Raw genomic sequence first — 14741 nt, forward strand, 5'->3', positions numbered from 1 at the left:
TCTCCTGGGCGGTAACGTCCCCACGGGCAAGGTCGGGGTGATGAACCGCGCAGGGCTGGTCCCCAGCACGCTGCACCCTCCGTGGCACGGCCACCGGTGCAACGGTCCCCCCAGCCAGGGACACATGTGGCACCAGTGACATGCATGTCACCTCCACCCGCATGGCCCAGATGGCACGGAGGCGGGCAGCAGACAGCTGCGCCGGGTGCCCAACCGCCAGCTGCCCATCCTGCCGTGCCAGGCCGAGTCCCGTGGTGACACCCACGGGTGTTTTGGGGTGAAATCCCACGGGTTTCGGGTCACCAACGTGCACGGCGGGTGAGGCCATCACCCGAGCCCCAGGGACGACAGCGTGGATGCAACCATTCCTTTCCGCCGGCAGCGGGATGCCCTGGGCCAGCGCGGGGGTCCCGGCACGCTGGGGCTGCGGGTCCCGGCACAGCGGCACGCCGGGGCAGCGGAGGCGTGGGGCTCAGTCGGCTTCGGCAAACGTTCCGTCTGATTAAATCTGCGATTAGCGCTCTCGCTGCCGCGGCGCGCTCCTGGCAGCCCTGGCCTCGGCTACCGACCGCGCCGCAATAACAGGCTCTATTAGCATAAAATACCGGCTCCGAGCCCGGCCGAGGATGGGGAGGATTAAGCAGCCGGCTTCTTCTGCTAATTAATAATCCACTTGATTAAGAATTGTCAGTCAATATGTCGCCGGCACAAGGACAGGCTCTGCGGCCACGAGCCGGGGACACCACTCCATGGGGCCGGCGTCTTCCTCCTCCGTGCCCCAGCCAGCCCCTGTGCCGCTCCAGCACAGCCTGCCCGCGCCCCGCTCTCTGCCCCTTCTTGATTGCCGCCATCTGATGTCATGGATCATGCTGATGATGTCATCAGCATCCTGCCTACCCCCACACCCCCCCTGTCCTCGCTGCCACCACCCAAAAGGCTAGGGCTCCCTCTGCCTGGCAAGGTGACATAACAAGGGCCCCCTCTCTGTCTGATGATGTCATTTGTCATGCAGGCTCGTGATGATGTCACGGGCTCCCACATTCACACCAGGTGCCACCTGAGTGGGACGTTGCCGGTTCCCACCCGATGGGTTGGGCAGAATTCGGCCATGAAGGATCCTGAAGCCTTGGGGCGCAGCAGGACACCCCCAAAACGTGGGGGAAAGCCGGATCCGTTCCTGGTGCTAAATAAGAGCATCGTCCCCACCGTCCCCGGCAGGTGACATCAGGGATGCAGCATCCAGCCGGGCTGGGGACAGCGGGGTTGGGGGGGGGGGGGCCAACGTGCTCCCCCTCCTTCCAGCCCAAATCCCCCCAACGCTGCAGTGGAGCAGGGGGGGGCAGGCAGGGAGGGGACGGTGTCCCCCCGGGGTGGCTTTAGCACAGGGAGAGTGCAGCAGGCAGCGATAATAGCATCTCCCCCGGCCCCGGCGCGGCAATGCGGAGCAATTAGCTAATTGCAGCGGGAGGTTGCGGTGGGTGCCTGCCCCGGCCCCCCCCCTTCCCCCCCCCCCCGGTGCAGCCGAGTGGGCTCCGTGTGCAGCAGCGGCATCGCTTTGTGCTTAACCTACATTTGCTTTTGTCCCGGCCAGCGCAGCCGGAGCATGCCTGGGGCTCTGTGTTTGGCACGGCACGGCACGGCACGGCACTGCTCGGCATGGCTCAGCATGCCACCCGGCACTGGGGTCCCTCTCAGGAGCCCCCAGACCCAAATTAAGCAGCCGGGGCTCAGCCTCGCTGCCCCTCGCAGGGCTAACGAGCCCGGGTAGGCAGGTCACGCTCAGGCGGCGGTGGTGACACAGTGAGATGCCATCAGGCCGTGGCACGGCGTCCCCAAGATGGGGATGGTGTTTCGCCTCCTCCCAGGGGGGGTAATCGCAGGAGCCCCTTCCCCAGGGTGTCTCCCCTGGAGCATCCTCCTCCATCCCTTGCCGGCAGGACGGGAGCACTCGTCAGCCTCTCGAGGGGTGGCACTCGCTGACGACAGCTTCGACCGAGCTTTAATTATCTAACGAGTCTCGGCGTTGGCGGCCGCTGTACTGTGAACAAACAGAGGCAGAAAGCGCCCACTCCAGCTGCGGCACGGGGGCCAGATGTGCAGCGGGGGCGGTGGGGGAGCGCCCAGGCAGGGTGGCAGGGGATGCTGCTCTGCGGGGACTGCCCTGCTCGGGGACGTGGCCCTGGGGACCCACGAAACCCCTTTGCTCTGGGGGAGGAGGGGTCTCAGCAAAAAGGAGCACCAGGAGCAAAGGGGTTAAATCCCTGGGTTGGGGACCAGCCCCCAGTGTTCCCCCAGTGCATAGTGACACGGTGACGTTGGGGTGCAGCTCATATGGCCGTGTCCTGCTCCACCCCTGGGGACACCCGGAAGCACCCAGCCCCATCACCCTTCGTCTCCCATCGGGCTGCATCCACCACCCCAAAGATGCCCCCCACCCCATGACCGAGCACCCTCGGTGTCACCCCTCCGGCTCAGCGGGTCCTGGGTCCCCATTTAAACCCCGTCCCTGGAGGGTTCCACCCTCCCCTGCCGCTGCCTGGATCCGGCCCCGCAGATGCAGCCGCCCTTGCAGAGCTGGTCCTTAGAGCGGCAGCTCCTTAAATCTTCCAAAAGCAAAGCACAAGCCCTTTGGGGGGACTCACCGGGACTTAGCGCACCCTCCCAGCCCGGGAAGGGGCTCCTCCGGCCCTGGAGCCCTGGGAGAGGACACGTGGGATTGGGATTCGGCTGTAATTACTGACGGCGAGTGCCCACGGGAGCCCAGGGACCAGCAAATCCCCAGGGGGCAGCGGGAGCAACACCTCTAATTACCAGTCCCAAGTGTTAATGGCAAAACTTCCTATTGCTGCTACCAGGGGGGCCACAAGCCGCCATCCCCGCACCCCTCCATGGGTCCTGCCAGGGTGGCAGCTGGTGACACCCATGCCACCAGGATGCCTGCAGCGGTGCCGGGCTCTGCCTATTTTTATCTTTATTTTATTTACGGTTGGACTCAGTGATGGGCCTTTTCCAACCTAAATGATTCTACGAAATGATTCTATCTCCTCCTTAATGAAGTTTGTTGGGTTGCTTCCATCCCCGGAGGGTTTAATAACCCCAGATGGCATCCACAGCCTTTCAGGAGGGGCTGCACCAGCGATGCCCCGGCTTTGTGTGCAGCGGCACGCCGAGTTGGGCGGCAGCAGGGAGGAAGCAAGTGAGCCAGCACCTCCTGAAAAATCTCCTCTGGAGGCTGTGGGAGCCGGGTGCGGGGTCATGGCAGGGAGAAAACGCGTCCGTGGGTCCAAGGGATCCTTATTTCCTGCAGCGGTTTCTCTCCCATGGGTGCCCCGGGCCAGGCGGGGATGAGCCTCACCCCTGTCCCAGCATCATCCACCCCGGTTCTCCTGGGATGCAGGAGCTGGATGGTCCTGCCACAACCACAGCCTGTCCCCACGGCTTTGGGGCAGCCCCGCAGGCTCACCGGTCACCCTTTGGGTGCTGCACCCAAAGCTGGCAGTGCCCCTAAGTGACACCTCCGCACTCCCTTTCCCCCCACCCAATGCTGGCTAAAAATCCCGGTGCATCTCTGGGATAACTGGTCCGGTGCGTGCCAGGGAGAGCATCCCCTGCTCATGGTTCTCCTCCAGAGCTGGCGGCTGCTGGGATGGATTTTTTTTTTACAGGGATCAATTTTTCCGCCTCGGTTGCCGGCGGGGAAGGTCGGTGCTGGGGAAGGGGCCGAGGCGGTGCAGCCGGTGCCGGTAACACGGCAAGAAGGGGCCATTGTGGTGAGGCGCAGCTGCGCGGGGTGCAGGAGGGGAGCGATGGGAATGCAAAATGCCGGCGACGGGAAGGGCTTGGGGGATTCACCCCCCCCCCGAGGGTGTTTCCCCACCCCGCACGTGCCCCAGTGACAATAGGGGCTTTATGGGAAGCGAGACGGTCCCCTGTCCCAGGGCTGCCCTGCCGCTGGACTCCGGCATATGCCGTCCCGATGGGGCCACGTGGGTGCTGGGGACACCCCGTCCTCCTGCACAGCCATGGGCCAGCCCCGCTCACCAAAGCGGGGTGGTGGTGATGGGTGCTGGGGTGCTCCCGGGCACCTGGTCCCCTCAGAGCCCAGGCTGTGCCACCAGCAACCTGCTCACAAGGCTGATGGAGATGGGACCTTGAAGCAGCGTGACAAAGTGATGCTGGGGACAAAGGGGAGGACAGAGAGCGGCTCCGTGCCCTTCCCAGGGCTCCTCTGCAACCCGGTGGGCAGCAGCTCCTGTTTCTCTTGCTGAGCTCTCATGAATTATTCAGGCGCTGCCTCTCCCAGGATGGTCCCCCCTCGCCCAGAGCGGAGCCCCCCTGCACCCGGCCGGGGGCCACAGAGGTGGGGAGCAGCCAGGGCTGGTGCCGCTGGTCGTGTGCCGGCCGCCGAGGCGGGATGCGCCGTGTGAGAGGGAGCGGGATGAGACGTGCAACCTCCCTGAGCATGGGGCGATGCTCAGCGTGCGGGAGAGGAGCCGTTGCAAACACCATTTCATTTCATTGAAAGGAGGAGAGGAGGAAAGCGGGGGGAGAGAGACAGCACACGAGCTGGCCCAGATCCTGTTTCTCCTCTTTTTTATTCTCTGTTTTCGTGCAGCACCAGCTCTCATCCCCCGCTGATCGGCAACGGCTGCTCCATCCACGCCAGCAGTGCCCAGCGCCACCCGGCAGGGATGGGGCTTTGCTGGGGTGAGCCCCGGCATGCTCCCAGCCGTGCACCACCCTCAGCCGCTGCTGGGACCCCAGGAGGGTTTGGGGTCCAGCTCCGGGGCTGGGAGTGACGTGGAGAGCTGTGCAATCCAGGGGACAGGCCCCGGGGTGCTCCCGGGGAGGGGTGGGAGACAGGGAGTGGGGGTCTGCATGCTGGGCACGCTGGGCATGTACTGGGGGGGAGCAGGGTGCCCCCCACATGTCCAGCTCATCCCATCACCCTCCGCAGCACCTTCAGCAACGGCCTGAGTGGGGTGAACACAGCGGCCGGGGCTGCAGGGATGCCCCAGCGATGGGGACGTGGGACGGGACAGTGATGGGGATGCAAAACAGGGTAGCAATGGGGACACGGGACAGGGCGGGAACGGGGACATGGGACAGGGCAGGAATGGGGACACGGGACAGGGCGGGAATGAGGATGCAGAACAGGGTAGCAATGGGGACATGGGACAGGGTAGTGACAGGGACACAGGACCAGGCAGCGATGGGGAGACGGTGCCAGGCAGAAGCCAGCCCTGCCAGCGGGAAGCCACCACATTCTGCCAGTGCTTCCCCGGCTCCATTCACCGCCTCCCCCCCGATCTATCACTGTCTCCTTAGCCCGCAGGCCCGTGCCACGGTGCTCCCGGCTAACGGCTTGTTTCCCATCGCTGCAAGTGGCCACCAGGAACAGATGAGCCCGGGAGGGTGATTTATGCCAGGCAGGTTGCCGCCACAACTGTTCGGGAGAGCGGCGACAGCTGCTCCGGCTGTTCCGGCACAACGTGGGGCCGGGAGCAAACCCTCGGCGGTGGCAGGAGCGGGGGCTCGGGGAGGGTGATGCCCCGGGGGTGTCGGGCATCTCCATGGGGTGGGGGGATGGCAGGGCTGGAGGGGGCTGGGGAGGATCTGGGGGGGCTGAGGTTCACTTCCCAGCCACTGCGTGAGACCAAGATTCAAGTCAAGGCTCTGGTTAATCCAGATTTTAATCCACTCTAAATCCCACCTTTAATCTGTTTAATGCCACCTTTCGGAATTAGGATTCTGCGCAGTGGCTCCTTCCCACGGAGGAGGAGGGGGAGGAAGAGGAGGATGCTCCGACAGTCCCGATGCTGGGAAGCTCAGGATGGGGGTGCAAACCTCGGCATGGCTCGGCGGGACCGCGGGGCTCGTGGGGTCCCCAGCACAGGGATGAGCTGACAGCCACGGTCCCCCGGTTGCTGTACCCCAGCCTAAAAACTCCTCCATGTGGCTGACGTCAGCCGGCAGCAGGGCCCGGGCTGCCCGGCTCGGGGGGCTCCCCGCGACGCCCCGGTAAGAAACCGGCCCTGCACCCACCGTGGGGGCTGCCGCCACCCACCACCCACAATGCCAGGCCCCACGCTCCCCCGGCCAGACGGAGGAGATGCCCGTCCCCGGTTTGTGCTGGCGGTGATGGGTGGATTGGGGCCGGGTGGGGGTTTTAGGGTCTGGAGGCAGCCCCCCCCCACTCCAAACCCCCCCCCCAGACCCCCCCACGCAGAAGCCGCCTGCACACCCCGGCATGCTGCTCCCGGCGAAGGGTGGGAGCGGGGCAGAAAAGGGCTCGGGGTGGGGATGTTGGCACCGGAGCAGGCGTCCCGCGGACCCCCACGCCGTCCCCCCCTTCCCACGAGTGTCGCATCCCCGGGGCGCACGCGGGGTCCCCCACGTACAGGCGAGGGGGGGGGCTTTGCGAGACCTCCCCCCCCCCCCGGTGCTGCCCACGCTCAGCTCGGTCTACCAGCGTCCTCCTAAGTTCTTGCTTAAAAGCGCCCCGGCACCCGGCCAGCATCCCACGCCGTTTCCGCGCCTGACCCTCTCACCCACGCGGGACCCCGTCACCCACCCGGGTCCCCGTCGCCCACGCGGCTCCGTACAGACCCGAGGGAGGCCCCCTGCACGGCACCGCCGTGCCTGATCCACGCCGCGCTAACGGGACCGGCCCACGCACGCCGGGTGCGCACCCACGGGCCGCGACCGCGGCCGCCCCGGTCCCTCTCCCGCCCCCGGGGGACCCCCCGCCGCCCGCTCCCATTGGCTGCTTCGTAGCAAGCCCCGCGTCGCCATTGGCCGGCCCCGCCCGCGGGCCCCGCCCCCCCCCCGCCGCCGCGCCCGGCCCCGCTCGGGACTTCGCCGCAGCCGCGGGCGGGAGGCCCGGACCCGCCGGGCACCGGGCACCGGGCACCGGCTCCGGGGGCACCGCCGCGGCCGGGCAGGGAGAGGCGCCGGGGGAAGCGAACCTCCCCGGCCGCGCCCCGCCCCGCCCCGCCCCGTCCCGTCCCGTCCCGCCCCGCCCCGTCCCGCCGCGGGCACCGGAGCAGCCCCGGTCCCGGCGCCGCGCTCCCCCGAGGCAGGCAGCAGGTAAGGGCCGGCCGGGCTCTGCTGCCCGCCGGTGCAGCGCTGCCGGGATCGGCCCCCCCCCCCCACTCCCCCGGTTCCCCCCGGTTCCCCCGGTCCGTGGGGGTGAGGGCGCTCGGTACGGGCCCGGTTCGTGCTTCCCACTCCGGGACCTGTAGTGGCGCGAAGCCTCTCGTCCCCGGAAGCGAGAGTGTCCCCGCCCTCGGGGCACCGGCCGTGCCCACCCCCCCGGTGTCACCGGGCACCGGCGGCCCCGCCAGGCCCACGGGGCAGCGCGGCCCCTGGAAGCCCCGGGGAGGGGGGGGAACACCGAGGGTTTGGGGAGCCCCGGGGGGCGGGAGCTGCTGGGTGGGCAGAGCCCGGGGCTGCTCCCGGGAACCCCTGGCCGTGCCTCAGTTTCCCCAGGCAGGTAAAACACGGGGAAGGGGCGATCTCCCCCCAAAACCGGTGGGAAATCCGAGGGGGGCTCGAAACGCCGCCGCGTCCGGCGGGCGACGGCTAACGGGAGCTTGGAGAAGGCGCCGGAGCCCCCCACCATGGGGCCGTGTCCGGAGCCCACGCACGAGGGCGGGGACGGGTGCCCCATGGCAGCGTTTGGCTTCGTGCATCGCCCAGTCCTTCCTCCGCACCCGGCCACTGCCTGTCCCCTGGGCTTTAACAGATGAAATTCCTCCATTCCCGGAGAGACGAATCCCTTTGGCAAGGCTGGATCCTGCCCGGAGCAGCACAGTTGGGTGTAAAACTTCCCAACTCCCACCAACCAAAGCTTTATTGGCTCCAGAGCGGTTTTTAGGGGAAGGATTTGGGCCAGAAATATTCTTTGCCGACCCCAAGCCCAGCACCGGATCTGAGCCGTCCCGCGGAGCTTTTCTCCCCTCCCGGAGCGGCTTTGTCCTTGCCGATCCCCGGGCAGGAAGCATGTGATGCACCAAGGCCCCCGTCGCGGGACGGACAGACAGACGGACGGTGGTTTGGCCTCTGTTCCCCCTCCCCTCTCGCTCCGTTTTCCACTTCCCCATGAGTCTCCTGAGCCTCCGTCTGCTCCGAACGAAGGAGAAAGGAAGTTGCTGCCGGAGAGAGCGGCTTGATGGCAGCTCGATAAAGAAAAGGAGGAAATGGAAGGCGAGACAGATGCTCCAAAATAACCCCCCCTTCCTCCTCCTCCTCCTCCTCTTCATGTTGCAGCTGCTTTCCCTCCCCGGGGCACGGTAATCCCCGGGGGGATTCCTTGATATGGCACCGGATCAGCTCCCCCATCCCGAATCAGCACCGGGTAGCACCCCAGGATTGCACCGGGTGTATCACCCCCCACCACCACCCCCACCCCCCTGCCGGAGCACCCGTAGTCAGCACCCCTCCATGTGCCAGGATCCCGTTCCCACGTGGTTGCCGGCAAACGGGAAGCGCTGGCGGGATTCACCACCCACGCCCGGGGTTGGCATCGCCGGAGCCCCCTCAGATCGGCCGCCCGGCTCCTTGCACAGACACGTTGGAGTTGCCGGGGCAGATCGGCGTTCCCAGGCATCGGTGCACGCTGGATTTGGTACAAAGGAGAAACCAAAAAGCTTCTGCTCCTTCCCGCGGGTGCCCGCGCCGGGGCTGCATCCGCAGCCCCGGCGCGGGCACCCGCGGGAAGGAGATTATGGGATAGGGGAGTTCAGATCCAGGTGTCAGAGATGGTGGGGGACAATGACAGGGACATGGCCGAGCGCTTGGCAGCGCCGCTGGCGTGAGCGCCAAGAGCGAGCAGAGCAAGACACAACCCCCTGGCACCGTGCGGTGCCCGGCTGAGGCGATGCCAGCGCTCCCCGCAGCATCCCCGGTCCTTGCTCCAGGCTTGTAGCCAGCTGCGAGGAGCCGCGGTGGCAGCGGTTTTTTACCGGCCTTGCCAAGAAATGAGTTTTTCCTCAGGCGAGGTGTTTACTCAGTGGCTTCCTCTCTGGCCTCACCCCGCTCCGCACACACGCGCCGGACCCGGCGGCTCTCGGTGCTGTTTGCACCCATGGCAACGTGCGAGGGACGGCTATTGCAAAAGGCGGCGTGGCTCCTTCCTCCTCCTCCTCCTCCTCCTCCTCTGCCACCCCAGCGCTGGTAAAATGGGGTCTGGAAGCTGGAGGGGTTATGGATGGTGGGGGACGGGCTGGTGACGGCGGTCGGGCTCTCCGGTTACATCCTCGTGCCGCGCCGGCGCTCCGACCTGTCTCCTGTAATCCAGCGCGGCGGCAGGGTTTAATTAATTAATGGGGGTTGGGGGTGCGGGGAGCTGGTGGAAAGCGATGCCGGGGGACTGAGAGGGGAGCAGTGGGATCCCATCCACCCCTCCAGCGTTTGGCCAAGGATTCGGGGGGACCGGGGATGCTGGCGTGCAGAGCAGGGGTGTTTTCCGGAGCAGCGGGAGGAAACAGCACACGGGATGGAGGGAAAACCGGGGAGATCTCCACCATTAAACGTTTGCTTTTAGCGTTGGCCCCGGCCGGGGAGACGATGCTTCTCTGTCGGAGGAAACTTGTAGCAGGACGGGGAGCGTGGGGCTTGTTAATATGGCTCCGGTGAGGAAGAGGAGGAGGAGGAGGTGCCTCTGCTCTCAGCTGGAGTTTCACGGAGCCCTCCCCTCGCGCCGCACACGTGCTCCGCACTGCCCCATAAATTATTTAAGTGCTTTGGCTTTCCTGCATGAAATATTCAGCCCGCTGCCGAGGGAGCTGGGGGGGAGGCTTGGGGGGCACGAGCACACGGAGCCGCTGGTGGGTACCCGGTAGATTGGGACGGTCGGGGGAGAGGGATCTTTGGAGCAGGTAGAAGTAACCCTGCGATGGCGTCGCTGCTGGATTCGGCCCCTCTGCCATAAATGAGCGGCCAGCTGGTGCTCACGCGGCGGCTCTGCCACGGCACGTGCCAGCACCACCGGCCTCAGGTGCTGGCAGGATGATGGGGTCTCGTCTTTCCCCCCTGCAGACGGGAGCTTTAATTGATGCTTTTTAATGAGAGGGCCGGACTCTGCTCTCGCTTGCACCCGCCGTGGTGTAGGAGATGTTTTACGGGGGGTCCCCAAAATGGGGGGATGAGGTTGCGGCCGGGTGTTGGATGAGATGTTCACGGGTGCCGGCCCGGCAGCGAGGAATGCCAAACTTGCCGGTGGAGGTGCCGGCAGGGCTGCCTGTCCTCTGACCGTGCTGGATTTGGCCCTCGGCTCCCCTGCCCTGCGGCGGTGCGGCCGGGATGCTGCTGTGCCCCGACGCTGGCACGCGTCCGGCCCCAGGGCAGGGACTTGGGCTGTGTCACCGCATCCCCACCTGGCGCAGGACATCCGGATGTCCCAGCCCCTGGGGTGAGCCCTCACACCACCACTCAGGGCTGCAAAATCCCCCCGAAACCTGCAAAATGGGTGGAAACTCCCCCCCAAAAAGGGCTGTGACTGTTCCCGAAGCCACCTTTGGGACCACGGCCCTGCCGCGCTCTTCCGGAGCAGGGAGGGACTCGGTGAAAGCAATGCCTGGTTGCCCTTTTTCGGTGGAAGAAGCTGTTTTTCGAGGGCGTTTTCATTAAAAAGAAGAAGGGAGGGGGGGGAAAAAAACAAGCCCTGAGCAGGGCTGGAAACTTCAGCGACAGGAAGGAAACGGGGTGGTTTATTTCGGTCTCGAGTTTGCTCGTCGGGGCAAGGCTTGCCTCTCCCATGCGCCGATAGCAGGCCCTCCGTGAACAATGGGGTCGCGGGGGCCCTTCCCGGCAGGAAAACGGGTCGTTCCGGTGAAATCTCCCAGTTGGTGCTGAGTCAGCAGGTCCTGGTGGGACAGAGCGTGGTGCGGAGGGTGCCGGGTTAACTGGCCCAGTGCTGAGCAGGAGCGAACGCACCGGGAGGTGAGCTTGGATTTCCTTGGGGTTTGCAGCAAGCAACCTGCAAAACAGCCTGTGGGCGCTGGAGAAGGAGCAGGTCGCATTTTTGGGGTCTAGGAAAGACCCCCCCCGCCATCGCTTCGTGCCTCAGTTTCCCCTCACGAGCGATGCTCATCTCCCCGGTCCCCGGCAGGAGAGGGCTGCGGGGCAGCCAGGTGTTACTCAGTGCCGGGAGCGGAGGGTTGATCTGTTATTACAGTTGCTAATTGGGAGCCGTGGGCACGCGAGGCAGCTCGCAAGAGCCAGCAGTTCCTATTTTTTATGGGCTCCGTAGGTGGAATTTGCACTCGCTTTATGGCTGCGGTCACCCAACAGAGAGCTCAGGCGTGGGAATTCCTATTTATCTGGGCACCGCTCCCGGTGGGGAGCCCGGGACACCCCGCAACCGCCACGGGATGCGAGGGAGAGGACTTCCAGGGCGCCAACACCGTGGCCAAGCCTTGCTCCATCTGGAAGAGGCTGCCTGCCGTGGGCAGAGCAGGTCCCCCTTTACAGCCAAGGGGGAGAAGATGGAGCCGCGCTGCCTCTGCCCATCCTGCCCATCCCTCCGGGCTCGGCTCCGGCAGCATCTCGCGCACGGGGCCATCGGCATTAAATGAGCCCGACCCGCCTGGGAGCTGCCGATGGCTCTGCAAGAGCAGCCTCTGCTTTGTAATTTCTCTCTTACTAAGCGCGAGAGCCTCAGCTCAAAGCTCATGCTGGCAAAAATCAATGTTTTCACATTGAAGGAAATACTTGCAAACCTCTGTGTTTTTCCTAAGGGCTGTAAATAACGCCGCATGCAGCAGCTCGCATGGTGACGGCGGCTCCATTACCACTCACTTAATTTACGCCCTCGCAGAGCCTCGGCCGCCCTCAGGCTCGGGGAGCCGGCGGCTGGAAGACGCCTGGGAAGCCAGGGCTAGCTTGCACCATCGCCCGTGCACCATTGCCCTTGCACCGTCGCCCTTGCACCGTTGCTTTTGCATGACCGGCTCCAGCGAGACGGAGCCTTGGCCACAGCGGGGTATCCGAGCCCCGTGGGAAGCCGGGGTTTGGTCCTGAGAGCCCGGCGTGCGTTCCGTGGTGGTAGGAGCAGGATCGAGGATCCCCAGATGGCGTCTGGGACTGCGCGGCGGCTCGGCCGGGGGTGTCCGCAGGGCTGCCCATGATGGGGACAGTCAGTTCTGCGCTAGAATAACCGGCGGGGCTGCGGATGAGAGACTCTCCTCTCCATATCCATGGCCAATTTATCCCCATCCATTCTCACACCAGCAGCATCCTTTAGCTTAAATAGCTCTTCTCCCCTCCCCGGTGATGTATTTATAGCGCAATCCCATCCCTTCCCCGCTCTCGCTTTGCCAGGCTGACCGTGCCACGTGCAGGCTCTTGCATAAGCAACCCTCATCTCTGCCCATCCATCCTGGCACGGGAGCCGGTGGTTATCATGCTGTTCTCGCCTCCCTGTGATTTGTAGCTCTGCGATTTCCCGGGGCAAGATGCATCTCCAGGGTCAGTGGCGTTTTATTTATTCACAGCAGTTTTTAAAGCCGTAATCTGCCCGAAATGATTGATTTGGTCCCGCTGGGGTGCGGGGAGTCGGGCTGTAGGTGAGCAAGGGGTGAGGTTTCTGGCTTGCCGAATTATTCACCTCCGTGCGATGCTCGTGGCGGCTCCGGAGGAAGCCGAGATGGCGGCAGAACAAGTCCGAGCTCCGACGGCGTGGGCATACCAGGGCGGGCAGCACCGGGGAAAAGGGCTTCAATGCACATCGGTGGGTGCTGCAAACCGGCTGTGCCGTCCCAGCCTCAGTGAGCGCCGGGCTGTACGCCAGCACGTGGCTGTGCCGGCTGCGGTGGGTGACTCAGCCATCACCTGGGCTGTCCCCAACTCACCCTGCAGGAAATGAGTCAGGTTTTAAGGAAGAAAAACGTTAAAATGATGGGGCAAGAGTCCTTCCTGCACGGGGAGGAGGGCGGCGCCAGTTGCAGGAAGGAGATGTGGATGGAAGGTTGCGGGCGACGCTGAGGTATGGAGACCTCGCTCGTCTCTGACGCTGCCCGTCGCACTGCAGCGTCTCCCCAGAGTTCGGGGGAAGGAAGGTGGGAACACCATGTAATTCATCCCACCAACAAAACCCGGGGCGTGAGCTCAGCTCGTGCCTGCCCTGGCACCCAGAAGCTCCTCTTGGTCTTGCCGTTGGCTGGAGACGCTCCTCCTCCTCCCAAAAGGCTGCGTGGGGAGGAGAGGGGACGGGGACTGATCCAGGGCATGGGCTGAACTGTGTGTGTGCCTCTTCCCCCTGCAGAGATGGACACCTTCAGCACCAAGAACTTGGCCCTGCAGGCCCAGAAGAAGCTCTTAAGCAAGATGGCTACCAAGACCATAGCCAACGTCTTCATTGACGACACCAGCAGCGAGATCTTGGATGAGCTCTACCGGGCCACCAAGGAGTACACCCACAACCGCAAAGAGGCCCAGAAGATCATCAAAAACCTCATCAAGATCGTCATGAAGTTGGGCGTGCTCTACCGCAATGGGCAGTTCAACCCCGAGGAGCTGCTGGTGATGGAGCGCTTCCGCAAGAAGGTGCATACCTTGGCCATGACGGCCGTCAGCTTCCACCAGATAGACTTCACCTTCGACCGTCGGGTCATGTCGGGTGTCCTCACGGAGTGCCGGGACCTGCTGCACCAGGCTGTCAACGGCCACCTGACAGCCAAATCCCACTCCCGCATCAACCACGTCTTCAATCACTTTGCGGACTATGAGTTCCTCTCGGCTCTCTACGGGCCATCCGAGCCCTACCGCACCCACCTGAAGAGGATCTGCGAAGGGGTTAACAAGATGCTGGAGGAGGACAACATATGAAGTTGGCCAAGATGGGCCATCGGCAGCAACTGCCAGACTCTGCCTTCTGTGAGACGGAGGACAGGATGTACGCCTGTTTTGACCATCACCAGGCTTGACGTCCTCTTCTCCTCTGTAGTGCTAACTCACTTTCTCCTCGTTTCTACAAAAGACTGAACCTCTTGACTTTGTCTAACCCTTGCCTGGGGTCTGCAAACCCGCCCTGCGCTGGACTGAGTCCTTTCCAGGTGATCCTGGGCTTCTGGGCTCCTGCTGTACGGTTTGATTTCCTTTGCCCACCAAGTGCTCTTAGCTCAGAGTCCAAGGAACTGGACTCCTCACCTTGAACTCTATCGTAACCCTCCTGGGGGAAAACCAAACCAAAGACTCATGGTGTGTAACACCTCTAAGGTGTCTCTGAGCGGGTGGGCAGTTGGTTGGATGAACGGTTGTGAGACCCTATTACCGGAGGGTTGTGGAGCCCCATGGTTTTCTTTCAGCAGCTCCATGACATGGTGGGAGGAAATCATGGTCCAGACTTGTGCTGCCCAGGGTAGGAAGGTGCTTCTGCAGCTTGCAGGCTAGCATGGGCTTTGGCTTCCTAAAAGACAAGAAAGACAAGCCCTTGAGACCAGAAGGATCCCACCTCACCTGGGCGAGCGGCTGTCCCTTGGGGCAGGGAGGCTGCTGGAGGGACCTGCTCCTTCCCTGCATCCCAGGTACACCCCTTCATCCAAGACCCAACTCCCCCCGCCAGCCTCCCGCGACAGTACCACTGTGATGGCTCCGACGCCTTCCCTGGTGGTTGTCCAGAGCTCTCCCTAGGATTTTGTACGTTTTACGTGTCCTCGACTGAGTTATGGTTGTTATTTTTTAGCAAACTCTGTAGCCCTGATGAGTTATTTAAATAAACTCACCTGTTTGGCCTGGGT

At 64.1% G+C, this 14741-nt stretch overlaps 1 protein-coding gene across 3 annotated transcripts; it reads left to right on the top strand.

Moving 5' to 3' along the window:
• The first annotated feature begins 5810 nt into the window (after positions 1-5810).
• TNFAIP8L1 (TNF alpha induced protein 8 like 1) lies at positions 5811-14741 on the top strand. Of its 3 annotated transcripts, none has more exons than XM_076359343.1 (2): positions 5811-6021; positions 13268-14741. In XM_076359343.1, the coding sequence occupies exon 2, from the start codon at positions 13270-13272 to the stop codon at positions 13828-13830; it is 561 nt and encodes a 186-aa protein (XP_076215458.1). In that variant the 5' UTR covers positions 5811-6021; positions 13268-13269; the 3' UTR covers positions 13831-14741. The 3 variants fall into 3 exon arrangements, with proteins under 3 accessions (XP_076215458.1, XP_076215457.1, XP_076215456.1); XM_076359342.1 differs by lacking the exon at positions 5811-6021 and adding an exon at positions 7028-7089; XM_076359341.1 differs by lacking the exon at positions 5811-6021 and adding an exon at positions 12247-12471.

This window comes from Aptenodytes patagonicus, chromosome 25, assembly GCF_965638725.1.
Source record: "Aptenodytes patagonicus chromosome 25, bAptPat1.pri.cur, whole genome shotgun sequence".
NCBI lineage: Eukaryota > Metazoa > Chordata > Aves > Sphenisciformes > Spheniscidae > Aptenodytes > Aptenodytes patagonicus.